Genomic DNA, 27,948 nt, shown 5'->3' on the forward strand with positions numbered 1-27,948 from the left:
TGTAGCTGCAGTGCGATGTGACCGTCTCTTTACATAACATGGAACACTTGAGTCGCTATCAGAGTGGAAGTTTCCACCCTTTATTCTGTCTTTGTGTTTGTCTGAACTCCTCTGATAAATGATTTTACTCTCTCTCTGCAGGAACAGACAGGACACGAAGTACTGCACCGGTGGATTCCACGGCTCAGATAACCTCTTCACCAACATGCAGGTCAGAGGAAGGAAACACTGTTTGTTTCTTAAACACGATAAAAGTTCATCATGAGATCCTGGGGAGTAAAAACAACAGAAAGTGTGATAACTTAATGACACTTTGAGGAAAATATGTACTGTTTGACAAGGCTAATTCGCCTCCGACTGATGTCTGAAAGTCGGCTGAACAATAGATGCTTGACGTGATTGAAACGCCCTCCTGCAGCTGACTGATTAATGCATCCGTCTCTGTGATGCTTTTAGCCTCTAAAATCAGTGTACATTTGAGATGATTAACTGGTTATATTGTACCAGAATCATGCTAAAATTAACTAAAGTGTCAAGATTAAAGTTGTTCTGAATTTTAAGAACAAATAAGCTGTAAGACGACTGCAGGCATACAGTAGCTGCTCAGTTTAAACAATTTATCGATATCCTAAAAGGTTGTTTACAAGAAAATGCCAACAAGGCTATCAAGACTATGGTTTGGAACATTTTTTGCACAACAATTACATTAACTGGCAACTGTTTTGATATTGAATTGATATTCCATTTTCTGCCTTATTTACTTCTCTCTGACCGTAAAATGAATATCTTTGGGCTGTGGACAAAACAAGGCATTTAAGGACCAGTGTTAATTCCGTTAAAATTATGGCGATAAATGTTCGTCAACAACCTTTTTTCCATGACGAAGACGAGACGCCGATGAGCTAAAAACAGATCATTGAAGATAAAAACTGTGACGACACGAGACGAGACTAAAATGTTAGTGGTGGGCTGTCGGACATTCAAAATCCATGATATTTCCCCCACTGTGTGTCTAACCTGTCTGTCAAAATACATGCAGTGCACTCCTGTAACTGGTTGAATTGGTTGAGGGGCGTGCAGATCCACCTGAATCCGACCCAGCAAAACAGGTGATGATGTCACAAAGCGGCAGCTTGACAACATGACGGCATCCACGCAAAACGGGTTTGGTCAGAGAAAAAAAAGCAGATGGACACGCTTTTTTAAGTGTTTTTATTTAGCCTTCATTCAGACAGGTCAGATAATTTAGACACGTGGCCTCATTCTCAAGAGAGACCTGCTTAAACAGCCGCAACAACACAGTGTTACAGACAGGACATTCAATACAGAACAATAATACAATCATTAAAGTGATAAATGCAGAAAGTATCAGTAAAAGTTACATGGTACATGAGCACGTTCCCACAGACGCGCTCTCCTTGATTTCAAAAGTATGTTAAAATTCCTTCGGGCAATGAAGCTGGACAGCTTTAAATCCTGCTGTAGTTTGTTCCAGGTTGACGGGGCAGAGTAGAAAAAGGCCTTTTAACTGTGAGCATAAGCTGCAGCAGCACTGTTTATGTGAGATTTATTTAACGCAATGCACTGTAGAAACGAGAGATGTAGAGACGCCCTGTGGCTACAAATGAGGTGGGAAAAATCAGTGTCTTAGATTATCCACGGTAAGCAATTAGATAAGATAGACTTTATTGATCCCCCATTGGGGGAAATTCACTTGTTGCTCAAAGTAAAGGACAGCGTAAAACAAGTGATGAAGTGATGGATAAAAAAGATCAGGACATTACAGAAGTAAAAGTGTTAGTGAAATGGTGCTTTACATATTCAAACACTTGATACAACCTGTTACCTTGATACCTGTATCAGGCTAGTTGAACTAGTTTAAAGAGACGAAATGTTTTGACTAAAATGTGATGTTTCCCGAATTTCCCGGATAAATAAAGTATTTATTTTTATTGACTAAAATTGGACTAAAATGTTTTGAGTTGTCATCAACTAAAACTAGACTCTAAGTGTAAAAATGACTCAAATGTGACATAAATACTTAATAATAATATATAATTATAATAATAATTTTATTATTTATACAGTTGCTCTGATGCAGAGAAGCATATATGATATATATGGCATAAACAGAATGAAGAAAAATGTCAAATATGTGCATTATATATGCTGAGAAGTGGATCTATGGTGATTTAAATACAATTGCCAGAATAATGTTAAATGCAAAAATAAAGTTAAATGCAAAATAAGAGTACGATGCAAAGAGTTATAGACACAAGAGTTATTTACAAATGAACAGTGTATTCAGTATGATGTCAACAACTAATACGCATTCACGCCTAAAGTTAACACTGTTAAGGATGCCTTCTTAGGCTTTAGGAAACACTGACAGACATTTTCCACATTCAAAAAAACAAAACACCTTTAAAGCACAATGCAGTTACTGTTGTGGGAAATGTTGCTTGGATAAAACTCTCCCTCCACTGTTTTGTTACAAGTTGGTACAGATCAGTAAACGCATCATGGCGGAGGCCTTTATCAGCTTCCTAAGGGTGGTACAAAGTTTGCAACACAGCATGAGTTGAAGTTGTTGCTAAATGCCTGAGAGTCACGCTGTTCTGTAACTTTGAAATGTTGTAGAGGATTCTTTATGTTGAAACTTTATGTTGAAACTTGATGTTCACATCTCAGACCTCTAGTGTCCAACAACAGCCCTTCACTGTTTCTATGACTTTCAGTTGCTCTGCGTTTCACAGAAGCTGCTTCTGAAAACTGAGAAAAGGACTCTGGATGTGTGTTCATAGATAAGGATTAGAATCCGTTGCCTAAGTTTTAAACTTTATCTTGCAGGAAGTTGTTGCAGCATACCGGGCTTAAAGTGGCCTCCAGGAAACGGAAGTATTTTATACACTGCGGTTCTGCCTCAGCACCGTTACAAAGCTCCGTCGTCATGCCACCTTTGTCATTCTACATTGGACCACGCAACGCCGCAGGAACGCTGTAAAAACACACACTGGAGCAGCGTAACGACGGAAGCAAAATGTGCGCAAGGTGTAAATAAACAGCGCGTGCTACAAATACACACACACGGCGCAGTTCCGTCCTGCCAGCTGCAGTTTACGGGGACGCCGTTTCGCCTCTGTCACTACCTCCGATGCCGGCTCAGAGGCGGAATGACTTCGCCCCACCATTACGCCTCTGTGCGTTCTACATAGAAAACAGAGGAGTAATAATCCCGCCTTGAACTGGCAGTAGAAAAAGGACGAGTGACATACTCAGTAAAGTAGCAGAGAAGTACATAATGAATACTACTTGCTTAAGGTTTCATTTATTTCTCATACAACCTCTTTTACATTCACAACCTAGTCTGTATTTGTAGTTTTCCAACTGTGAATGAAACCAGAGTAAAGTCACTAAATGGAACAAACACACAAACTCAGCGCAGCTCTGGAGCTCCTCTCGAGTACAGTAATTACACTTGTGAGAGGATGCTCTCCGCCTACACGTCCACTGTTTTGGAGTGAGTTTGTTTACGTCTGCCACCCTCGTGTTTGTCGTCCCAATATGCCCGTGCATGCTTCTGGACGTGGGTTACACTGAAAATGACTTGGTATAATTAGATTACAAGGTTCACGCAGACTCTAAAAAAGAACTCTTCTACAAGAACAGCGGGAAGTGTCCTTGAAATAGACACACCTGCAAATATCTACAAATCTACCCAACCCTTTTCTTTCTTAGAAATCCCTTAGTCACATGTTCAACACTGCCTTGGTTCACTTCAAATATTTACATGTGGCTTAATGATGGTATTTAGAGTTTGGCTTTTTATTTACAGAGAGCGTTAAATGAAGGTCTTCATTTAACAAACTGCTGGGCAATGTTTTTATATGGAGAGTTCACTCTACTCTCACCAGAAATGTCTGAAAAGATAAATGGATGAAAGTCAGTGTGTTGACGTCAGTGTATTTTCTCCAGGCGATCTTCATCGGCTACGGTCCAGGGTTTAAAGAAAACACTGTTGTGCCTCCGTTTGAGAACATTGAAGTATACAACCTCATGTGTGGTAAGCTGCTTTGTTAATGCACACTAAACTTTATCCTCCTCTTTCTGCTTCTTTAGTCTTTTCTTTTAAGACCAGCTCCAGTCATGTTTTAAGACATATAAATGCTCTGCCATAAATAATAAATTGTCTGATATGTTTTTTTTGCTAAATGTTTAATTACCTTGTAAAAATCCTCCCAAGCCATCTCCTCCTTCTCCCTCATTAAAAATTCCTGAATCTGCATAGGCCCCGCCCACTATGCAAATTTACAACCGCCCCTCTTTTAAGAAAACGAAACATGTCTCTGCCATCGTTTAGTGGCAACTTGTTGAAACTTAGCTAGCTTGAAATGTAGTAATTAGCAGTAGTAACATTAACTAGTTAGTAGTCAGTAGTGAGTTTGCAAAAATTGCGATGACAGTTACAGCTGGCTCGCACATCGCAGAAGTGGTTGCCATAGGTTACACATAATGATATGCATAGCATCACCCCGTCCATTAACAGGATTGGCTCCTTAGGTTTGTGACGTCTCAAACCTGCCAATCTGAAAACATGTTGTTCAGCCTGTCCTTGGTACACTGCAGTTTAAAAGCAGACAGGCCCAGCCATGGAGATGTCTGCTCATGTTGTCCCTGATATGTCTTGTAGCACATGAAGAACCCCACATGGAGATGTTTACAAGGTTAAACACTGGATTTTACCTGGAGGGGGGCTTTAAGTATTAAATAGATGGTGAAATATTGGGAAATAATCTTTCTTAGATCTGACCTCCTTCTGAGGTCTTGTCATCAGGTGAGGTTTCCTGACAACTAGTGGAGGCCTCATGCAGCACTATAGGTTTGATCCCCTGTCATACTTACTGTGTGCTCCAACTAAGAGTCCGCTAAGTTAACACAGTCAGAAGAGAAAACGGCTGCATTTTTCTAGGGAATTCAGTTTGGTGCCAAAAAAGGAACAGCAGGAAGTGAAAGGCAGCGATCAACCAGATTTCATGGGAAAAATGAAAGAAGCATTTTTGAAGTAAAAAAAAAAAAAAGAGAAACACACAAAAACTGCCAGACATCCACTTTCTAAATAGAAATGTTTATAACAGACAATGTTCACTTTCAAATCTTTGTTCAGGTTTTGTGGGTCAGTGAGATCTTGCTTTACTAAAAGGTTTGTTGATGTTGCCTTATAAATGAATTTAGGGGGCTCTTGTTCCTGACTGGTAGCATCTTAGAGGATTTCAAGAAACCTTGTATTAAGACAACTTTTTTCTTTGTTGAGCTTAAATGGAATATTTTCCACATTGTCTGTGAATTTCCAATTGAGGCACTAAATTCCTAAGCAAATGGTATACCAACAAAAAAAGCTGAGTTATCCTACTTGTGGAGTCCTGCCTGCAGTGCCTACATGCACCATGATGCTTTGTGTGCAGGCAGCATCGGCCTTGGTCAAGTTCTGCTGGATTACTTTGGCCCTGAACTCTGACTAGGATACTCAGCTGTATTTATTCAAGCCGAACAAAACACTGTTAAATGTATTTTGTCTGTAACACCTAAATTAGTTCCTCTGAACAACACGCTTTGTAGCTGTGCCAAGCTGAACCGCAGAGACACAAAGATTATCTCCAACAATTCCAAACATTTTCATGCTGTTTACTTAAATCAGATAAATACAAATAAGGTTGAAATATGGCCACATTTTCCTTTAAAAACAGCTTTAAGTTTAGTTCTTAGTGTTTAAATGCTGTTTTTCCTCCTTCCTCCTCCAGACCTCCTTGGAATTCGTCCTGCTCCAAACAACGGGACTCACGGCAGTCTGAACCACCTGCTGAAGCATCCCGTCCACCTGCCGGTTCACCCCGCACAGCTGTCCCACGACACCCCGTGTGAGGCCAGCGAGCCTGTCGCCGCTGACGACCTGCAGTGCACCTGTACATCCCAAACCAAGGAGATGGTACGTGCTAACAAGTTACTGAAGTGATGTACTTGTTTTTAGCATTGCTAGCATGAAAGGATGGCCATGAAATTCATTCATGGTCCCCTGAACAGATCGGCTGCAGGAGCTATATTGGTCAACAGAGCTGTCAATCATCCTTTTTACAGCATCAAATAACTCATTAAAAATAAACTTATCAGAATGAACACATGGTCGTAAATCAGTACGATAAGAACTAACTATAATGACAGAAACCATGTTTGCTGTGTATTTTGATTTTATAGTTTGACTCACGTCCCATCTGTTAACATGGAGGAGGCGGGCTTCATGACTTATACTGCAGCCAGTCAGCAGGGGGCGTCATGTCGTCTCTTTTTACAGTCTATGGTCAAAATCTTCATCTATTTAAACTTTGATTCGGTGACCTTTGCATTAAGTGTTTGCATGCTAATAACAGCTAAACAAAGATGGTAAAAAATTATACTCCCTAAACATTAGCATGTAAGCATTATCACTGTGAGCATGTTTGTCACGGTTGGGGTTGAAACAAAAAGGTAAAGCAGGACCCAGGTGCAGGCTAGAAATAAGTTTAATAAACCAAAACACAAAAAGGCATCAAACTAAGGCTTACTGTAACAGTCCAGGTAACCGAAATAATCCAAAGGGGAATCAGTCGTTCAGCATAAAGTCCAACAAAAAGGTAACAAAGATGACTACAGACCTATGACAAACGATTAACTGACACTGAGACAAGGGAGCACAGAGACTTAATAACCTTAGGAGGTGAGGCTAATCAGACACAGGTGAGACAATCAAGGGGCAGGTGAAAACAATCAGGGCAGGGCACATAATCAAACAAGCGGGAAACACACAAAGGCAGGAAGTGGATAAACACGAGAGACAAGGGGACAAAGTAAAACAGGAAATGATCTAACCCATGAAACACAAATAAAATACTTAACTAAACAAGACTTAATTATAACAAGATCATAGAAATAAACTAAATACAAAAAACTAAACAATAAGAACTCATGACACCAAGAGACAAAGTAAAACAGGAAATAATATCTGAACCCAAAATACAAATCAAAACCACAGCTAAACTAGAATAACTCATGACAATGTTAGCATGTTGATGTGAGCTAACTCAAAGCACCAAAGTACAGCTTTACAGTGCTGCTAGCATAGCTGTTGACTCTTAGCCCTTTTTTGGTGCAGCTAAAGTTTCCCTCTTCCTGTACTTTATATATATATATATTCTAGAAGTCAAGATATCAGCTGCACAGTAGGTAGCTTTGTATGCTAATGTGCATGTTGAACATGTGCTGCATACCGTACATATGATATTTTAATGCAGTTTTAATAGCATGCTAACAATAAGAATTTCTTTTCAGGAGACTAGTATGAACGTACGTCTCATGACAACTAATTCCAGTGAGTATCTTTATCATTTTCCTCACGTTTATTATGTGTTTTTTTTGGTAGACTTTCTTGTGTGATGTTTAAACATTTTCCCTTTAAGGTGTCAAAGCCAGCTTACGTCGCCTCCACCATCCCTTTGGCACACCTCGAGTTGTCCAACCAGACGCTACTTTCTGTCTCCTCCACCACTCCGACTACCTCAACGGCTACAGCAAAAACCGCCTCATGCCCCTCTGGGTGTCGTACACGGCCTGGCCTCTGGTGAGCCTGCTTCTTGGAGCTGCCTTTTATCTCTAAACATAGCCTGCACGGTCGAGCTATCCCAGCTATATTTCTTCTGAGGTTTGGGTTTGGCAGGAATTTGTTAGAGGCTGTTTGGTATCTGAATCTCTAAGCAGCTGTTACTCATCTCCTGTGTTCGTGTTGGCTCGAACACTTCTTGTCTTTCTCATTACGCGGTTGAGCTTTAGTGTAAATCATGACCTCAGAGAGAGTGATACATTCCCCGAAGAGTTTACACCAAACTGTCTGAATGATGGAGCAAGTGAGGATGTAGATTTGTTTTCATTCAAGCTTGATCCAAATACAGTACGGGCTAAATATGGCTTCTATTGTGTGCACTATATAAAGCTAAATTAAAGGGTAATCCCAGTATGTTTAAACCTGGGGTCTACATACATAGACATGTTTCAGGTTTTAACTGGCATTCTGAGGTCTTCACGGCTCCAAAATGTCATGCTCCAACTCAAATAGACCCGGAAATGTACGACCCGGAGCCGAACGGGATCTGTCTATTATTTGAAAGCTGGGACCCGGATCTGTGCAGAACAGAGAAATGACGGACCCGACCCCGGCTGGGCAAAACAGGCCCGATCAGCACTGACTTCACAGCTGATTGCTATTAACAAGCTATAATCCATCCTGCTTACCAAGAAAGTTCATAAAACACATCCAGGTTCTTCTGTTATCCGTGTTGTGTTGATAAAAACAGCGATGCTAATCCACTAGTTATTTCAGATTTAAAGTCCACTTGCTGCTTTTTGTCCTTTTGATCAATGATTACTCTTTGCCACAGCTGCTAACGTTAGCATTTCCAGTTTGCTATCATCCGTGTTGTCCGAGTCTGATCTGAGATCTGACCCTTCACCTCCTGATCAAAAACAGCTGGAGCACTCGCTCTGCAGGTCATTGGAGGAGTTTTCTTGTGATTTACTCGTTATTAACAGGTCTTACCTTTGCCCAAATTTCAACACCATGATGCAGATTTGTAAATCGTCGTCCGATCACGCTGATGATGTTCTGCCTGCTTTTGCTCTCATCACAGACTGTTTTTCTTGCATACACCGCAGCCTGCTGATACGTGATTGGTCAATATTACTCGGACTACAAGTATACTGCAAACAGAAAGCAGAACTTGCCTTCCTGGAAATCCACGTCCCTGCCTACAGATTCTACTATGTAACATAATGTTATGCTCGTAATTAATTGAGATTAATTAAGTTGAATTTAGAAACTGAACAATGCGAGTTTTCCCTCTAAATAAAACCTAATTTTATTGTCCTTATTGGGAAAAAGTTGAAAATATAAGCCCTAAAATAAAGTGTTTGTATAAATTGAATTAAAAAATACCACGTTGTAGTTTCTTCTACAGCAAGGTGTGGAAGTTTTTCTTTGTGTTGTTTTTAGAGAGCTCTGCAAACTCACAGTACAATGCCCTCGCTAACCTTTACACACAGCGAGTCAAAACCCAGCCTAGTGATCTTACGCAACCTGGCCTGTGCTGGCCCGGAGTCCCGCTCTCCTCTGTCCACCACTCACTGCTCCTCTCTCGCAGACTGGACTCCGACCCCTGAGCCCGGAGTCAGAGGCCTGCGTTCGTGCTGACATTCGCATCCCACCAGCCGCCAGCCAGCTGTGTGCGCGCTACAGGGACAACCCTGCTCTGTCCTACGGCCTGCTGCACCCCACCAGTGAGTGTGTGTGTGTGTTTGTGAGTGTGTGTTTATCCGGTGGAGGGGGTCATTGGAGTCCGTCCCCAGCCGGGTGTTGAATTCAAGTTGACGTGTTTCAGAGCCACATTCTCATGTAAGAATGTAGCCGGGTGTGCGACAGTAAAGAGTGTCCCATCCCCCTCTAATAGAGAAGCTGCAGATTCACTGTATGTTTAATGAGATTCAGGCTTCAGGTAGTTTAACAAAAGGAAGCTACAGACTCAAAGAGTGAAGTAAAAGCTTCCCTGCAGCTGTGTCAAAGATGGACTCTCAAAACGTAGACATTTTACTTTTCACAGTGGATCCGGTGCCAAGGGATGCCAGATATGTGCACGTTAAGATGATTAGTTGCTAAAAATTAACAACTGATTATTCATTTTTCAAGCTAAATGTCAAATAATTGGTGGGACCAGCTTCTTTAATGTGTGGCCTCCTGATTTTTGTACTTTTATATCATTTTAAGAATTTAATATTTTTGGGTTTTGGACTGTTGGACTGTTGGACGGACACCTTTGACTTGGGGAAACTATGATGCGACATTTATATAGCATTTTCTGACATTTGTTGACAGAATGATTAATATATTTATAGAAAAACCATGAGTAGATTAAACAGACAGTAAATAGACGTTAGTGGCAGCCCTAAACGACTTCACCTCTCTGTATAATCAGCCCTACCAGCATGTGACGGTTTGTGTCCACTAACGCTGCTTTCTGAGTTGGCAGCACCCACAACCTCAGTTTCACAAAGCTACTCGTCGGCCCTTACTGTTGCTAGATCACGAAAGTTTGAACTTTGCTTCCCTCAGTAGTGAGTGTTAATTCCATCTTAAATCGCTCTGTATGGTTAATAATCGCTTTAGTTCAATGAGATGTTACAAATAAAACATAAAAACAAAGTAAAGGAGCCGTGTCCTCGCATTAGCAGCAGCTTTAGATCTGGAAATTTTACCCTCGAAAAAACGTAACGATGCTCTTCTCCGCCGCCATTGTTGTTAGTAAAAAGGTGATATCTGAAGTACCGCCTCTTTTTGATTTTAGCTGCATCCCAATCCAGGGGCTGCAGCCTTCAAAGGAGGCGGTCTACGGAGGATGCATCAGTCATAGCCTGCGTAGGCCGTTAAAGCCGAACTGAAATGAGACGGTCTGGTCTACGGAGGATTACGTGTTTGCGTCACCAGCTGTTCCCGCCCTTACCCTTGCGTCACCAAACGGTGCTCCTGTTGCCTAGCAACAGGTAGCTAGCAGGCTAACTAACGTCACGTAACTTAACCTATTATTTTAAAGATAATTTGTTTCAAGGCCCCTTTCGCTTTTTTAAGCGTGTAACTCGATTGAGTTGAAACCAAAAACATTAAAGTGTTGCGTAAGGCCGCGTAAGAGTCCTCGGTGCGCAATGAATCTCGGGATACGTTGGGCCGTGAAGGATGCACCCGATAGATCCTTTGTGGCGAAAAGGAGGACGTATTTGTCGGCTGCTTCTGAAGGAGCCTTCAAATTGGAACAGCCTTCGACGCGCTGCTATGACGCAATCAGCCATCAAATACGGCCTTCGAAGGCGGCAGCCCCTGGATTGGGACACAGCTTGTGATTGGTTGGTGAGGGAGAAGCTGACGCCATATAAAATAGGCACTGCCCTCAAGAAAAAACGGCATTAGTGGACACAGGCCCTTAATCAGACTTTTAAAACATGCAGTTTTTCTTTATATCCACACCTAAATTGCAAACACATTCACTTTCTTCACCTCTCACTTTCCCCCTGTAGAGCTGAGTGCCAACGGACCTGAGACGGACTCTCTGATCACGAGCAACATGGCACCGATGTTCCCTGCATTTAAAGGTGAGACAGACTTACAAATATTTACTGCTTCCTGTTTTTTTCTAGCTGCACCCAAGAGCTGGAAAAGGGATTCACGGTGATGCAGGAGTTAAAAAATGAAACCCCAGAGATGTCAGACGGGTTCATTTGCCCGCTGAATGAAGCCTTTGATGTGAACGAGAGCTGAACAATTTAATCAGCAAGTGAACAGAAGGAGATTCTCTGGATCACAAGTAGACATTATGTCACGCTCAGTTCTGTTCAACTGGTCAACTCTGAAGTTTCCATGAGACATTTTTGTTCAATATTATACTTTTCAATGCTTCTTTTCTGAAAACAGACTATACTTTTGGTTTTTAAGTAGACAAAATAAAAGATCTAACCGCTGTGATTATATGAGCTGCTGTGCTTTAATTTAGTTAAAGCTCCATTTAAGGTTTAGTGAGAGGGAGCTGTTCCAGAGTCTCTCCTCCTGCCATCCTGCTGTGGACGCCACAGTTTCTACACAATAAGACTCACTTCAGAGTTTGTAGTCAGACTGAAGTGATTCACCAGTCTGAGCTCTAAAAAACAGAGTCAATGGGTCTGCATGAAATGCTTCTGTCAATCAACGTCACGTCTCTTTATTATGCTCATACAGGCTTGTCGGGACATCCTGTAGAGAACGATGTCTGTACCTGCTCGCAGTATTAAGCAGCATTATAAAGAACATGTGTCATATGGGAAACTATGTGAGCATTTGTCATCATTTGGAGATTTCATGCTGTGGTCAGCTCAGCTGTAGACGAGCCGTGCTGTTGTTGAAACTTGTTCATTATGTTGTGTAACTCATTTAATGACATAAGTGCTTTAGTAGCTCTGGTTAGGTATCCACTGGGGCCACCCACACTCTACATGGAAACTCTCACTCACTGGTATGAGGTCCTATAAGGAGAAACCTTTTATTTATGTATGTTGTAAGACTTTTTATTAATCAGTTAACAAGTGCTGCCCCCTGGTGGCATGGCAATGTACTTGCACTTAGTTGAATAAAACATCTTTTCATACCAACATTCACACCTACGGGCAAATTTAGAGTCACCAATTAACCTAAGGAGCATGTCTTGCATAATAATACATGCATGTACATGCAAACTCCACACAGAGAGGCCCCCTGCGTCCGAATGGGCATTCAAACCGGGAACCCTCTAGCTGTGAGGCGACAGCGTTAACCACTTTACCACCGTGCAGCCCAAATTAAACATCATGATACACAAAGATATAAAATAGTTTTAAATGGTGAAAACAACATATCAAATAAAAGCCAATGAAAACAGCAGGTGAAATTAGCACCTTATACACAATAGTAGTATAATAATGTTATTGTACTGTTCTGTTTTCCTCTCTGTGCATCATATAACCATTTACATGCTGTGTTATATTGTTAGATGCTAACATGTATATTACAATGTGATTATGAATGTGAAAGTTCTTTTCATATGTATATTGTGGAAAAAATGACAAAAAAACATCATGAACAAACAATATTTCAATATTATAAAATTCAATCAGCACATAAATTACCTCTTACAAAATGTTGTTGATCATTTTTTTACATAACGAACACTTAAAAAAGACATATTTAAATACATTTAGGAAAACACACTTGTTCACTGTGTTGAAGAGAGTTTGATCAGTATAAATAAAAGGAAACAGTCAGGAGACTGTCTGGAGATGTTAGCCTAGCTTAGCTAAAGGCTGGAAATTGCGAGAAACCGTTAATCCTGCTCTTTCCGTTATTTCTAGATCTGAATGTACTCAAGATTTCATGTAATATAAAAGATTTAAGTTGCAAAATGAGCGTTATCCCCAAAATGTGTAATTATTTCATAGCAGTTTAAACCTGAATGATGTAATCTCTGGTTTACCCAGTGTCATCAGCTGTGGTCACATTATTGTCAAACTAAAAGGTTTCTGCCTTTCCCTGACCACAGATGTTTGGACTCATGTCCATGATGTCCTGCTTCCAAAATATTCACAGCAGCTGAACGGAATCAACATCATGAGTGGGCCGATATTCGACAAAGACTTTGATGGAAACGTTGATGCGCTCACAGCGATCTCAGGGTGAGTTAGAATTGCTATTTTTTTGGTCAGACTAACAGTCCAAAACATAAAGATATTCAATTTATTCATACCACTTATTTGACTCGTTGTTTTCAAGCTCTACAATCGATTGTCCTTATTATATTGAGGTTTGACTGCAGCTTTTTAACATAGTTATCAAAGAGAGAGCAGAGTCTTCATCTGTTGCTATAAATAAGTTGTTAGAGATAATTAAACCTTCCTTTAGGTTTCAGCTTCCCACCGATGCTTGGCCTCTACAAATAAAAATGAGCGTCACAGTAGGGACGCAGCACGTTCTTAAACCCTGTGATCTCATGTTTCTGCAGGAATGAGGCTCCCGTGCCGACACATTTCTTCATCATCCTGACCAGATGTGGGAACCCGACCTTCAGCCCTGTTAACTGTGAGGGTCCCCTGCAGGCCAAGTCCTTCATCCTGCCCCACAGACCCGACCACACAGAGAGCTGTGCTGTGAGTAACACCAATGAGCTCATCTTTTACTCATCTCTGCACGTCAGCCTGCCTCTGTGGAAACCTGCTGACTGATCCTGCAGTGGAAATAATGACAATTTTAAATACATCCCCCATCAATACATATTTATGTTCTCTTTTCGCAGAATGGGTCAGACATGACGTGGGTGGAGGAGTGGCTGCACTTTCACGCATCTCGAGTCCGAGACATCGAGCTCCTGACCGGACTCAGCTTCTACCACGACAGGTTATCAGTGGAGGAAACGTTACAGCTCAAGACGTCGTTACAGATTGCGTAACATCAGAGACGTTATCTGATGTAGCTTTAATGTCCAAAGGAAGCCATATTGGTCTGCACAGCGGGCCTCTGTCCACGTGGACACCATTAAAACACCATCACTGGGTTTAACAGTGACGCACTTATAAATGTCTCCTCTGTTCAAACCAAAGTGGTCCGAACGGAATCCATCCAGGTTTTATGATTCCCCCAAAAATGTCTAATGCAGTGTGCGAAAGCTGTTTATATCTTTGTTTTTGATCTTGTTTTTATGAATGATTTTATAGAGAAACTCAGTCGCCATCTTTATGAATGACAGGCCGGAGCTCTGAACCAAAGACGCCGTCACATCTGCTGTGTGGCTCCAAAGATTTTACTCAGATGGGAAAGTTTAGCAGGAAGAAAATAAAAGGGAAAGAAACATTTATTGATGGAGGGTTGGTGTATTTATATTACAATGGTTTTTATTGGCAGAGGCACCTCATGAAACGTGACAATCTGGAAACACTCGCGTCTGCTGCAGCTGCTGGGAAACACAAAACATGAGTTTCAAGAAAAAATAAGTTTGATGTCCATTGTTTTTATTTTTGTACACCGCACCAATGTTGTTTTTAGTTTGTACATTTTTGCTTTGGTTAATGACATTTGTTAAAGATAATTGTAAAATGTTTAAGTTTTTGCAAATGTATGTGTACTGTATGCATGGATGGGTTATGAGACAAATTCACCCCTTTGCACAAACTTACAAAAGCCCCCCAGCACTCCTACATAGGAGCAAGACACCCAGACTGACTGCCAGACTGCGAGTCTACAAGCAACTACAAACTATGCAACTCTCTGTGGGGTTGGTCTGTGTACATTTGGGACCGTTTTACATCTGTGTGTTGTCTCTCTGTGCTCATTTTATATGCCTTTGTGGTCGTCTTTCGTCTGTCTGTGGTTTTGCATTTCTTTGTGGCTGTTATGTGTAGTTATTTTGTGCCTCTTTGTTGACATTTTGCTTCTCCTTGTAGTCATATTATGTATTTTTCTGCAGTCATGTTGCACGTGGTCATTTTGCATCTCTTTGCTATCGCTGTTCAATCCTTTTGCATCATTGGTCGTTTTGCATCTTTCTCTATTCCTTGATTCACTTCTTTCAAGAACTTTTACAGTATTTTATTGTTGTATTGCTCTTTGTAGTAGTCAAGTGTCTATTTTGTGGGGTTTTTTTAATGCCACTTTCATTGTTGTGCATCTTTGAAGCTGCTTTGTCTTGTGTCTTGCCATAGTTGTGCTGACTGTTCAGGTTTTTTTCAAACTTTATCCATTTATGATCATTTTACATCTCTTGGTAGACTTTAATTGCATCTGAGATTGTTTTGTTTTTTTCCTCCCTTTGTAGTACTTTTCTCTTTGTTGACATTTTACATCTTTTGTAGTTGTTGTGTGTCTCTTTGACTGTCATGTTGCAACTCCCTGTGGTCACGTCTTGTTTTTGCATCTTTCTCTTTTCATTTAACACTTCTTTGAAGAACTTTCACATTATTTTATTGTTGTTATGTGGCCCTTTGTAGTAGTTGAGCGTCTATTTCTGGGTTTTTAATGTCACTTTTGTTGTTTTGCATCTTTGATGCTACTTTGTACTCTCTTCCCATAGTCGTGTTAACTGTCCAGGCTGCTTAGCATCCTTTTCAATCTGTATCCATTTATAATCTTTTTACATCTCTTTGTAGACTTAAATTGCATCTGTGATTGTTTTGTTTTATGCCTCCCTTTGTTGTCAATTTCTGTCTTTGTTGTCAGTTTGCATCTCTGTAGTTTTGTGTCTCTGTATGTAGTCACTTTCTGTCTCTTTCAGTGATGTAAACCCTCTGGTGCTGCTGTTGATTGAAAAAGCAGCCAAGCATCAGTCTTTTGTTCATGCTGGACACAAAGAGAAAATGTCTGCGCCTGTTGTCCCACTCTGTAATCCATCCAGAAGTGTGTGTGAATGTGTGTGTCTGTGTGAAGCTCAAATTATTTCTGGGATCAACACAGTTTCTGTTCAATCTTTGTATCTCTGCTCTCTGTTGAAGTTGAGGTTGGCGGTTCATTTGTTCTACAGATGAAGGCACTTCTATTGTGTATAACTGCTTTTTTTCCAGCATTGTCAGAAATGGCAGCTACGGTCCAACATAGTTTATAAAATCAACTCTTCCACATTGACCCTGTGTCTTGTATTCTTTGTTCCTCACAGTAACACCTAGATTGCAGCTGCATAGAAACACTTTCTGCACACAGTGTGACGCCCAAAACAAAGGAGAGCTTTCAGAAAAACATGTCATGTAACTACCGAGCAGTTGTTCTGTTAGCCGTCCCCAGATTGCAGCAAGTGTGTGAACACAGAGAGGAAGGAAACTGTTTTGTATGTCTGCCTCTGTGCATAAAATCTGCCACTTCCTCAGGTTGACCACTCCGGCAGTGCGAGCGGGCCTGAAGGTAAGAACCTGCAGCTCTGTGCCTCTCAAACTCTGCATTGACCTATTTCTCATGTCGGCTTGCTTTCCCTCTGATGGTGCGGTAAAATTAGCTGAATTGACTCATTACTTTTTCTTCTGATCAAAGGGAAGTCTCAGATTTAACAACTAAAGTGTGTTGAGTAACGGTTTTGTAATCACTGCACTCATTTTAGTCAACGTGAATGGAAATATCCACAGTTAAATCTGTAAGAAACTCATCAGTCTTTTGATGTGCAGTGTAGATCATGGGGTTGTCTGGTGTTGTGCTGCATGCATGATGTGTATCGATTCTCTGCTTTCTTCCATTTGAGTCTGATTATTTACAAAAGGAGGTGCAACAATGTTTTAAGAGCAGTACGGTGAAAATGAAATCTAGATGGCGAGTTTCCTTGTAACCTGCTGCGCTTAATCTACACAAACATTTATATTCAATAACTTAAAATAGCTGTTTAAAGATGTGCTTGGAAACCCAGATGTCATCACCATGCAGATATAGTCCTGCATGGTGTAACTCCTACAGGTTATGGGGAAAAAGGTTGCACATTCTAACATATGAACCCACAGTTAGTTAGTCAGAGCTTGAGGTGTAGGAGCATGAAAGCGTCAGTGGTTTGTTTTTTAGTTGGAGTTTTGCTTGTGTGGTGATGAGTCCACTCATGGTAAGCAGCCGCTCTCACAGGTCTTCCAGGAAGCTCTGCTCTGGGTGGGAAACGTGTCAGAGGCCATCTGACTGTTTGGTCTTTCTCACGACATTCAGACTCTGTATATAGCTCACAATGTAACCAGTCAGGTGTCCTCTTACTGTCACTGCTGTGGTGGGCTGATATGGTCTACCGTCTCTTCTCGGATGTTCACTCAGAGTCACTACTTAACCACAGATCGACTGAATCACAAGGGTCCTCTGCATAGTAGAGGCGAGCCTGAAATGAGTGTACGTGACGATTTTCAAATAGAAGCCCCCCCATCAGACTGTTTAACTCTTCAAATGAGGAATCAAACCACGGACACGCGTGATGAAATGTCCGCTGCATCACAGCCTTCCTCTAGTAACATATTTCACATCTTGCCTCATTGTTATTTAAACTTGAGAGAATCCCTTCAGGCATGAAGACGTCAGCAGAGGACAGATAACAGCTGTGAGCCATGAGGCCTCATTACAGCTGACACTGATGTTTTTGTCCGGCCTCCTGGCAGCTCTGCGTACTAAAAAGGGCCGGCTCTTATCTACCAACACAGGCTGGCATGCAGCTATTCAACAGGCCGCTTCCTCTCCACTCCACATGCTTCCCTGCTGTGGAGGAGAATGAATTAGTTGCAAATTAAGATGTGCACAATTATAAAAGACGGCTTAAAGAAATATTTTGACATTTTGGAAAATATGTTGAATACATTTTTTGCCTAACTAAAAGTGATGAGATTAAAAACACTCATCTGCCTGCATGTTAAATATGAAGCTACAGCCAGGAGATTAGCATTAAGGAAAGCGGTAAACTAGTTATGCATCATCAGACCAATTTACAAAAGGTAAATTAGTCTGTAACCTCCCAGTTTGTTTTCTATTTTCAAGGGGCGTTATCAACAGGTGCAGACCTAAACATACCCCCGGAAGCTACAATTATTAAAGGAACGACTTGTCATGCAGCAATACGCTGCTATGCTAGGTAGCTAGTTCCAACATCCAAATTCTACTGCTTCTACAACATAAATTATTGTCCATTGTGTTTAATACTACATCAGAGGCAACCTCAAGAGCACCTAAACACACCTTATATTTGATAAGTGGGTTTGATTGGCATGACCAAAGCCAGGTCAGATGGAAATCTGTTTGATGGAGGTGAACGAGAAGCTAATGCCAGAACAAATAAAACATGAAATCTCACATTCATCTGTTTCCCAGGCCTTGGAGGAGTTAGCCTGGATCCATCCAAACGTAATGAAATCCGTCGGCAGCTGTAAATGTGAAGTCACGCCGAAGACAAGGCAGAGGCGGCATCATTTCATAAAGAGTCAATGGAAAAGATGTTATAACATACCTTTTTTACCTGAGGGCATTACGAATTATCAGAGCAGCTTCAAAATGTGCTGCGTTGAAAGATGACGAAATATGAAGGCAGACTGGAGTGAAATGACAGAAAGAGCTGATGAGCTTCAAGCTAGCTTACAGCTAACTGATGTACTGTTACTACTGCTGTGTTGACTGCTTGAGGCAAATTTACATGGAAATCAAGGAGTCAAAACAGTGTGACAGGCAAACATTTGTGATTTTGTCATCTATTAAGAGTGTTTCCAAGTTGATTATCAGACTTGAGGCGGCGTTTACGCAACTTTTTTGGGTTATTCCAACACCACATGAATGCATTGGTATTAAAATATTATGCTGGGGACCCTCACAGATCCAACCCTGGGAACATTGAAACGTTCTGCCGGTTCCTCCGGCTGCCAGTCTTGATGCTAAGCTAAGCTAGCCAGCTGCCAGCTTCATATTTACTCTACAGACATGAGAGTGGTATCAATCTTCCAACCTTACTTTGTTAAGAAAGCAAATGAGTGTATTTCCCAAGATGTGAAACTGCACCTGAAATATGATGTTTTTACATTAAACAAAACATACTGCTCATCTTTATCTACGAAATATGAAGTTTCAGGTGATGCGTTTTTGACGTGGATAACTGTCCGTTTGAGTAAGTCTACTGGCCTGCAAAAACATAAAAAAGACAGGAGACCACAGACGCACGTCACCCATCAATAATGCAAGAGTTGGCATTTGGTTTGTCGTGCAGCTCTGCCATCAGTGAAGCATCAGTGCTCTCCCTGCAGCTGAGGAAGAGGAGCTGGTTTGTCAGGAGAGAGGCTGAATACTGGGGGGGAAAGGCTTCTGACACTGACATTGAAGGAGACGATGATAAAAGGAAGGAAATCAGTACTCGGAGGTTTAAAAGCACTGCACAAATGTAGTATCGGTTTTGGTTTCATTTCTCATCAGATCCTGTGTTCCTCCAACATTTCTCTAGTTGAGTTACTGCCTGCGTCATCAGGAGGCGGACCGGTAATTCTGCAGCAACGAATCTTAAATGAGGGTATTTCCTCAACTGTCATGTTGACACAGTTTAATCATCCAAGTGGAAACACGACAACTTGTTTTATCTGCTCAGGGGGGCTGTATCCGGCTCTGACGTGGATGGACACTCCATGGAGATAAAGATCAGGAGAGGAGAGATCTGAACAGCACAAAGAATAACCTTAACCTCTTTTTTAAAATTCTTTCAGCTTCAAAAGACTAAAGAGGAGGTCTGGGTCCAGTAAAAGTGGGAGGGTTACAGAGGAGAGGAGGAGGAGACAGAAACAGCAAGATAACAGTGAAGCAGAGAGGAGGAGAGGCAGAGAGAAGAGGACCAGTGAGAGTGACAGACGGCTGTTTAAAGATGGATTTAAGTATGCTTCAAGCTCTGGAGAGAGAGCGAGTCCTGGAGGTTCTTCGGAGGGACAAACAGCTGCGGATTATTGAAGAGGACAGGATAAGGTGAGACATTTATAAACCTTTTTCTTAAATACTTCTGGAAAATCTTCTTACTGATGCTGAAATGAGGCTGCAGTACTTTTTATTAGTTAACTAAATGAGACCAGCAACAAATATGTTGACAGACAGCACCAAAAGTCACCAAAAGCTAATTCAGTAAACCTTTTAAATTACAAAACAATGTCATTATTTAACCGTTAATCTAGCTCAGTTTGGGCTTTTATTTTGAAGGCATGTTTTCCAACTACTTGGCCGTGAAATCCAGTACAAGAAAACTTCCGGTGGATTCGGCATTACTTTTAAACCCTTCTTCATACCCTTGCTGCAAACTTTAGCACCTAGCTGAGAGGTGTAGAAGCTCTTACTGTGTGTTGTGTGAAGATTCTGCATGACAGGAAATAAGAGCATCGGTACAAGAGCTAACCATTGGTCTAGCTGGAGATGCTACAGTTCGTACTGTGTCTTTAAGTTTTTACACTTCTCTACACTGAAAACACCACTCTGATATCTGCAGAAAACCTATAAAGTGCAAATAATTTAATTTATGTTTTCCATTACCTCAGGAGGATGAAATACGAGCTGCAGGAGCTCCGCCGGAGAGGTGCAAAGAGTTTCACGCGGCAGTACGGCGAGCGGACCTGCGCGCGCTGCCAGAGGCCGCTGGGAAAGTTCTGGAACTCGGGCGCAGTCTGCCGCGGCTGCAGCCACCGCATCTGCAGCAAGTGTCGCGTGGGCGTGGGAGCGGCGGACTGGAAGTGCACAGTTTGCCACGCCTACAGGTGCGGTATAGAGCTAAACCACCTGATTAGTGCAGAAAGAGCTTATGTGTTTGACTCAGCTGTGCTCAAATCACAGCACGAAATGACTCATTTCTTGTCTTTTACTCATGGAAATTAGATCTTTAATGTCAGTAGGCCTACTTCTTATGCCCCTTGTAACTTTCAACTTGTATAAGAGCAGATTTAATCATCATTTTTTAGATAGTTTCAGCTGGCTGCTACTCTTCGCTCTGTGCGCTTTCAGATGGCACGGCTAACGTCGTCTGGCGGACGTCAGGGAGCTTGCTAAACTACACTTCCTCAGTCTAGGACACCCGCCCCCAATGTCATGTCTCGTTCAAAATCCTCAGATTTGACATGTAGACTTAAACTTGACTTAAACTTTATGGTTCACTCTCACAGCTCTTGTTTTTGGTCCTAGCAGGCAACTGTTTTAGAAAAACTGTTCTTCAAACACACTTATTACTACCTGCCAGACACAGTTATAAACGACTAGCTGGTAGAGGTTTAGTAACTAAAAAGCAAGACACGTCCCTTATGATGCGGTTGAGACCAAAAACTGAGCTAAAAGACAAGTAAATATTGTGCTTACATTTATATGACTTGACCCTAAATGAAAATGAAAAATGTTACATTATGTGACCTGGATGTCCAAAATTAGCAACTGTTTGCTAACAAGTTACAAAAAACAAGCTAGAATACTTGTACTTCCTACATCTCCTTTTTTTTTCTGTATGAGTAGTTATCCATTGATGTTATTGTTATGTGTCTGTTGAGAGTGACATGATTCATGATTAATACTGTGACTTTGCCCATATTTTGAAACTCACGTGACTTTTACTCTGTTAGGACTCCTGAATTACATGTTTCACCCCTCTAAATTCTGTTCAAGTGAGAACCAAACTGTCCCACTGAGCTGAAAAACAAATGATTCAGTTTCAAGCAGGAGTTTCTCTTACATGTGGGATGTAAAGTTGCTCTTATAAAAACTGAATCTAAAGTAAAAGGAGGTAGCATGGCAATAGCATGTCATAGTCAGTCATCGTCGGCAGCAGTAATGAGAATAGTAGTGTACTTGCTGCCTCTTCTTTTTCAGTATGAAAGTGGAGTGGATTAGTGTGCAGTAGTTTAGAAGCTCTGAAAGGCAAGTGAAAGAAAGGAAATGTTTTTGAGTTTGATCCAAATTATTTTCTTTCCTGTGTTTATGACTTAAGAACAGGTGTAAATTCCTTGATTTTTTTTCATGGGTTAAACAGGAAGGGAAAAAGTTTCTCCTCCTTCCTTTAGTCTTACTAAGAACATGGGGTAGTGTTACACTTCAGCCCCTTGTGGCCAAAATGAGTATTACACTGACAAACCACTGGGGGGGATGAATCCTGAAAGATTTAATTTACATTTCCAGAACTTTATTTCTCTCACTTTCCTTTCTAGGCTTCCGTATATGAGGTCTAATAATGTTAGTATGTAATCATGTCTATCTGCTCCTCACAGGGAGGTGAAGATCAGGTCTGGAGAGTGGTTCTTAGAGGAGCGGGCGCACAAATTTCCTGTCACCACAGGTTTGTTTACAATACTTTGACCTCACATAATCACTGTTTGTTTTTATATTCAGGGTTAACATGAATTATAGATTCTTCCTTGTTATTAAATATGGAAGATCCGAGCTTTATATGTGGTTTAGCAGTTACTAAATTATTCAATGCTATGTGTGTACAGTGCTGTAAAGTATTGTTATCGGAGGCTGAATGGTGTGTTAAAGTTCAGGTCATGGATAAATAAGTTTGTTTAAGTGCTGTATTAGGTATCCTAACATTTACATGATTTGTAATTGTGTTACATTTGGCAAAATAAGAGAGGAGAATGATTTGTGTGCCATGTGTCCCTCATAATATTCTTCTTCTGTTCAGACAAATACGAGACGGTTGGGGAGAAACTATTAAAGACTTACCGTGTGCTGAGGTATGAGACATCCTAACATGTTTATTTTTAATGTTTTTAGTTGTGTTTTAACTCAAAAAACATGAATAAAACACATAAAGTAACATTTTTCCCTGTTTTTTTCAGTCATATATCAGTTGTACCTCCCACTCCTCCTCCTTACATGGAATTCCCGTTTCTGAGCAAATCTGGGGTAAAACATTGACATATTTGCAGCAAGACTCTGAAGTAAAAATGCGAAATTGTTAAACTGAGTGAAAATTAATTTTGTGTTTTGATTTGCAGGACTGGAAAAACTCAAAAGCCTTTAATAAATCGATGGAAGATCTGATGGTTTCTGTCACCAGTCACATCAAAAGTAAGTTTCACTATGTTATAAATTGTTGTCAAGGTTCATTTGAACACATTGAGTATCTCCTGTGTGCATTCTCTTGATAAAATGTCCCTTCAGGTTTAGAAGCATCACTTCCTTTCATGTAATCATTATATAATCTAATGAGCGGAGTATGATGTGAGTGGTAACCACAAACGAAACTTGGCTGAAGTAGCATGACTGAACAAGCGTTATATCTAACCGCAGCATCAAACTGCATCAGCAGCAGTTGCACAGGATGAAGAACTCAGATAGCAGTGACGTGTTGCACGCTTTGCAAAAACCCCTCTGATAACAACACCAGACTTTTGATTCATTAGAAATTTGTCCAGGCTGTTGACAACTATTCCTGCTTTGAGTATTTGCTTTAATATAACATTAAATCTGAAGAGTGTAATTTCCAGAAAAACTTTCAATGTCAGAAACCAAATCCAAAAATCCAAAAACGTTTTTAAAAATCTGAAAAATATTTGTAAAATAAAAAAAAAAAAGTTGAAAATAAAATAGGAAAGTTTCAGGAAAATGTGCTTAAAATAGCAGAAATAATAGTAACGTGTCCCAAATCACTGGACACACATTAGTAAAACTTATGTGCTAATAATACAGTAAAAATAAGTATATTTAAGATTTCAAGATAATTACTAAATATTATCCTACAAATGTGGGAAAATGATATTGAAAAATGTAAGTAAAATTCTAAAATTGGCCAAAAAATGTTTGAAAAATAAAAATAATTAATTAAAGAGAATTCCCACATTGTGTTAAAGAAATATCGTAAATACGTCCAACAAAATCTACAGTGTGACATGAGGATCTGATTACTTCTTCCACTACTCCTCTTCTCTTGATGCAGAGATCTCCACGTCTCAGAACGACCTGCTGAGTGTCGACAACAGCCGGAGAGGATCTTGCTTCGACAGTTGCACCCAGAAGAGCCTGTCTGACACCGACATCAACAAATCCAAAAATGTAAGTCATGATGCGTCTGCTTTACGCTTGATTTGACTTTGACTTTCAGAAGAATATTCAAAACCCAAATTGGCTGATAAGAGCACTGAACAAGGCCATTAAGGGGCTTTAAGTAATCTAAGAACTTTACTGATCCCTACTGGTGATAAGAGGGAATTACTCTCTGTAAAAGCTCAGTAGTGAAATGATCGTCCTTCTATCATTTTTCAGCTCTTTAAAGTCCCGAGTCTTCCAAACCTGTTCAAGAGGAGCAAAGACAGCGACCAGGAGGGGTCCTCCACCGGGGCAGAAGAAGAAACTTCCTGTGGTTCTGAGTACTCCGGAGGAAAGAGAGTAAGAGCTGATAATATAAGAAAAAATTCCCCGAGCAACATCCTGTAACAGCTGAAAACGATTGTGATCATTTCAGCCTCCTACTCTTATCGAGATGAAATTTTTCAGCATGTTCTGTACTCCTGTTTCCCCTTTTAAATATAGAATATGAAGTTAGAGCCTGTATTTTCCTTCCTCAGGGCAGCAACAGCAGCATCAGCACAGACTGCAGCCTCTTCGAGAGCATCAGCGTGTCAGGAGAGCTGGAGCTCGCTCTGTTCTACAACAGCAGCTCCTCCTGTCTGGAGATCACAGTCAGCGCCTGCAGGAATCTCACCTGTGGAGATGTAAAGAGGAAGAAGTGCCACCCGTAAGGATCGTTTATGATATAATTCGGAATAACCCCATTTTGATGTGATTATCTAGGAAAACCTCAGCATCCTGTTTGGGTTTCTTCTTTTTGTAGATTCGTCAAGATGTACGTGCTGCCGGAAAAGAGCGGCAAGATGAAGACGGCAGTTAAGAAAAACACGACTGATCCGGTTTTTAATGAGGTTTTAAAGGTAAAAAGAAAATTGCTTTTTTCCTGCTGTTAAGACAAGTTGTGTCGTATCATATGGAAGCCCAGGACGGCCATGTTTGCAATTAATTTTTTTCATGAGCAAATTATTTCCTTAACTCTGGAAATTCACCAGTTACGATATTGGGTTAATTTATGACAGGAAAACAAATGTTTGAATAAACACGTGTTCTCAAAACAACGGCTTCAAAAATATATTTGAAAGTATGGCCCTTCTCAGCTTCCATAGTATCGCGCTGACTAGGACAAATTGTTTTATTTTATTTATTTATTTTATTTATTGAATTAGGACAGTGCACATTAATCAACCTATCAGCAATATGCTTCAAAGTAAATATGCCGGAATTAACACAATAGCTAAATTTCATTTAAGGCAGGTACACATACAACAAATATTACAATTACAGGACACCTGACAAGACGGCCCACCGGACTGCACACAGTCATGCTCACAAACAATTTTACATATATAATGTACACATTTGTTACATGACAAATAACATACCCACATACAATAAGTTAGTTAAGTTAATTTCTCTGTCTGGTGTTTGACAGTATCACATAGAGCGCCACCTGCTGTTTGGAAAGAGACTGCGGGCCACTGTGTGGCATTCAGGAACCCTGAGGAGGAAGGTGTTTCTCGGCGAGGTCCTCATCCCGCTGGACGGCTGGAGGTTTGAAGACAAGACCTCCCAGCGCTTCAACTGGTACCCGCTCTGTCCACAGGTAACACACGGCAGAGGAGGCTCAGATACAAAGCTGAGATGATGTACAGATTAGGGGGAAAGCATGAAAGGATTGTCTGCTTGCATACAAAGTGTTCAGTATTTAAGGCAAAAACTTTCTTGCTGAGAGATGGAAAGATTAATTCTGAGTCATCATGACATAACTAAAAGGACTACGAGAAATACATGCATTTGGCTTGGAAATAGTCTGATCCATAACCTCTTATTGATCACATACTGTATTACATTTTAGTAGAAATGTAGATGTGTGGGTGGGCTGAGTTTCTTACATTTAGATGGAGCTGTTCACATCAGCAGATTGTGTGGTAAATGGACTGCACTTACATATATGCCTTTGAAAAAAAACACTTAAGGTCTACATTGCTTTATGAGGATTTTTTTTTTAAACTTTCTTTCTTCTGATTTATTTCTGTGTCATCAGGCTGAGAGTCCAGGAGGAGGCGCTCTGGAGCAGGACGGAGGAGAGCTGCTGGTCAGAGTCAAGTTCCGCTCCAACAGCCAAGGTGAGCTCCTGCAACTCAGCTCACTGAAACCAGTAGAAGAAACACGTCTATCTGATCACCACATTATTTAAAAATGATACACTGTAATCAAATCTTATGAACAGAAGATACCTGCACAAAAACAATACATAATGTAAGGACAGAAATTAAAGCAGCCATGTGTTTAACTTCCTTTTTAGTCATTTATGGGGGTTTTTTAAACTGTAATCAGATTATAAATCCCCCGGAGACGTTGTATGTTGTAATGGATTTTACCAAAACATTTCAACTCGACTTAGGTTGCCCAAACAATGTTCTTTACTCAGAAAAACTGTAAAAATCTACATTAAAAGGAATTCCACAGCTCTTTATACATGTCAAAGAATACGGCTTATTTACCTTCTAAATCATTACAGTAGATTATAAATAATTTGGGGTGTAGTTATCATGTGGTTTAATGTGTTACAGACCTTCCACATATGGTAACTGCCAATTAAAGAGTAGGTGGTCATCACTTCAACACAAGTCAAAAAGATCAAATGAGCTAACCGATGAATGTTGGACGCTTGTATTTTAAGCACAAATTTATTGGACATAAATTGAAAACAGTGTTAAAAGTGTAAAAAGAAACTATTTCCCAGCAGCCGTCAGGACTTTTGTTCTTCTGTTACATCACTAGGGGTCAGAAGAACGTCTCTTTTGTAAACTTCCATGACACTCGTTCCCTTACAGAGGTTAACACTTTGTCACATGGCCGTGAACGACTAACTGTCCTTATCAAACACCTTCTCATAAGTGCAAACACTGGTCAGAACACCTGCGTCAGAGTGTAAATACGCCTCATTGTGTCCCTGAGTATCTCTTTGTGTGTGTATTCAGTGTCTGCAGGCCTGCGAGGTGTGTTATGTGTGTTCTGGTGTGTGTTTATGAATGCATTAATGAGTGTAAGTGTTTAATAGGCATGACTGTGTTTATTTAGCTTTGTGTGTGTGTTTTGTTGTGTTGTGTTTAGGTGTCTGACCCTGAACGACGGCTCATCCAGCAGACGCCCATTTCTGAGGGTAACACCGGTTGAGAGCAGGGTGTTTGAAAGAGTCTCCAGGATCAGTCTTTGAACCTGGATCTGTGGGACCAAAGACCCTCCTGGCCCTTCTGAGGGAACCCTGGGAGGGCCTCGATTAGACCCTGAGAGACTTCTTAAACAATTATTATATTGTGAAAAGGCTTTAACTTTGTAAGCAAACAAAGACATTTTGAACTTATTAATAATGTATTTAATAATGTTACAACTCCTCCTTTAAAGCACTTGTCAAAGTCAATGTATAACTTATTTAATACATGTAATATAAAAAGTTGATATTAGGAAACAGGTGTTTGTATTGTAATCGGACATGAAACATGATGTTTTTATTTATTTCAGTGCAATCATATATTTTAATAAAGTATTTATTTATATTTGCTTGATGCTTTATAACAACTGAGCTCCATCTGCAAATAAAAGCCATGACGTGAATCTGAAAGTTCTGGTAGATATCCTGTAATTGGATCCCTTAGAGAGGAATATTTTGTAAAACTTGCAGTAACTGTTTTTTGGCCATTAGGGGGCAGCAGAGTAACACTGACATTTTATTACTTTATAAAGTTAACAAACCTTAGCTATCCATTTAACACACAGTAACTACAAAAGCACATTAGTGTCCATTTAGATACATGTTCTGTCCA

General features: G+C 40.5%; 2 protein-coding genes across 2 annotated transcripts in view; both read left to right on the top strand.

Moving 5' to 3' along the window:
• The window catches only part of enpp1 (ectonucleotide pyrophosphatase/phosphodiesterase 1), a 39,117-nt gene extending 22,880 nt beyond the window's left edge, over positions 1-16,237 (top strand). The window contains exons 14-23 of the mRNA XM_069687078.1: positions 142-211; positions 3,976-4,063; positions 5,799-5,983; positions 7,360-7,399; positions 7,488-7,648; positions 9,222-9,357; positions 11,143-11,217; positions 13,170-13,302; positions 13,629-13,773; positions 13,920-16,237. Of these exons, the coding sequence (XP_069543179.1) occupies positions 142-211; positions 3,976-4,063; positions 5,799-5,983; positions 7,360-7,399; positions 7,488-7,648; positions 9,222-9,357; positions 11,143-11,217; positions 13,170-13,302; positions 13,629-13,773; positions 13,920-14,072 (1,186 nt within the window). The 3' untranslated portion in view covers positions 14,073-16,237. The remainder of the gene's footprint in view (positions 1-141; positions 212-3,975; positions 4,064-5,798; positions 5,984-7,359; positions 7,400-7,487; positions 7,649-9,221; positions 9,358-11,142; positions 11,218-13,169; positions 13,303-13,628; positions 13,774-13,919) is intronic.
• A 239-nt stretch (positions 16,238-16,476) lies between these two features.
• On the top strand, positions 16,477-27,722 carry sytl3 (synaptotagmin-like 3). The gene is made up of 14 exons (XM_069657230.1): positions 16,477-16,510; positions 19,798-20,050; positions 20,611-20,826; positions 22,318-22,385; positions 22,734-22,785; positions 22,891-22,957; positions 23,050-23,122; positions 23,991-24,106; positions 24,317-24,439; positions 24,619-24,788; positions 24,885-24,981; positions 25,554-25,724; positions 26,166-26,247; positions 27,239-27,722. The coding sequence occupies exons 2-14, from the start codon at positions 19,953-19,955 to the stop codon at positions 27,244-27,246; spliced, it is 1,341 nt and encodes a 446-aa protein (XP_069513331.1). The 5' UTR covers positions 16,477-16,510; positions 19,798-19,952; the 3' UTR covers positions 27,247-27,722.
• The last annotated feature ends 226 nt before the right edge of the window (positions 27,723-27,948 follow it).

Source organism: Semicossyphus pulcher, unplaced genomic scaffold, assembly GCF_022749685.1.
Source record: "Semicossyphus pulcher isolate SPU_LCO1_2020_fin unplaced genomic scaffold, fSemPul1.0.p SCAF_11, whole genome shotgun sequence".
Taxonomy (NCBI): Eukaryota; Metazoa; Chordata; class Actinopteri; order Labriformes; family Labridae; genus Semicossyphus; species Semicossyphus pulcher.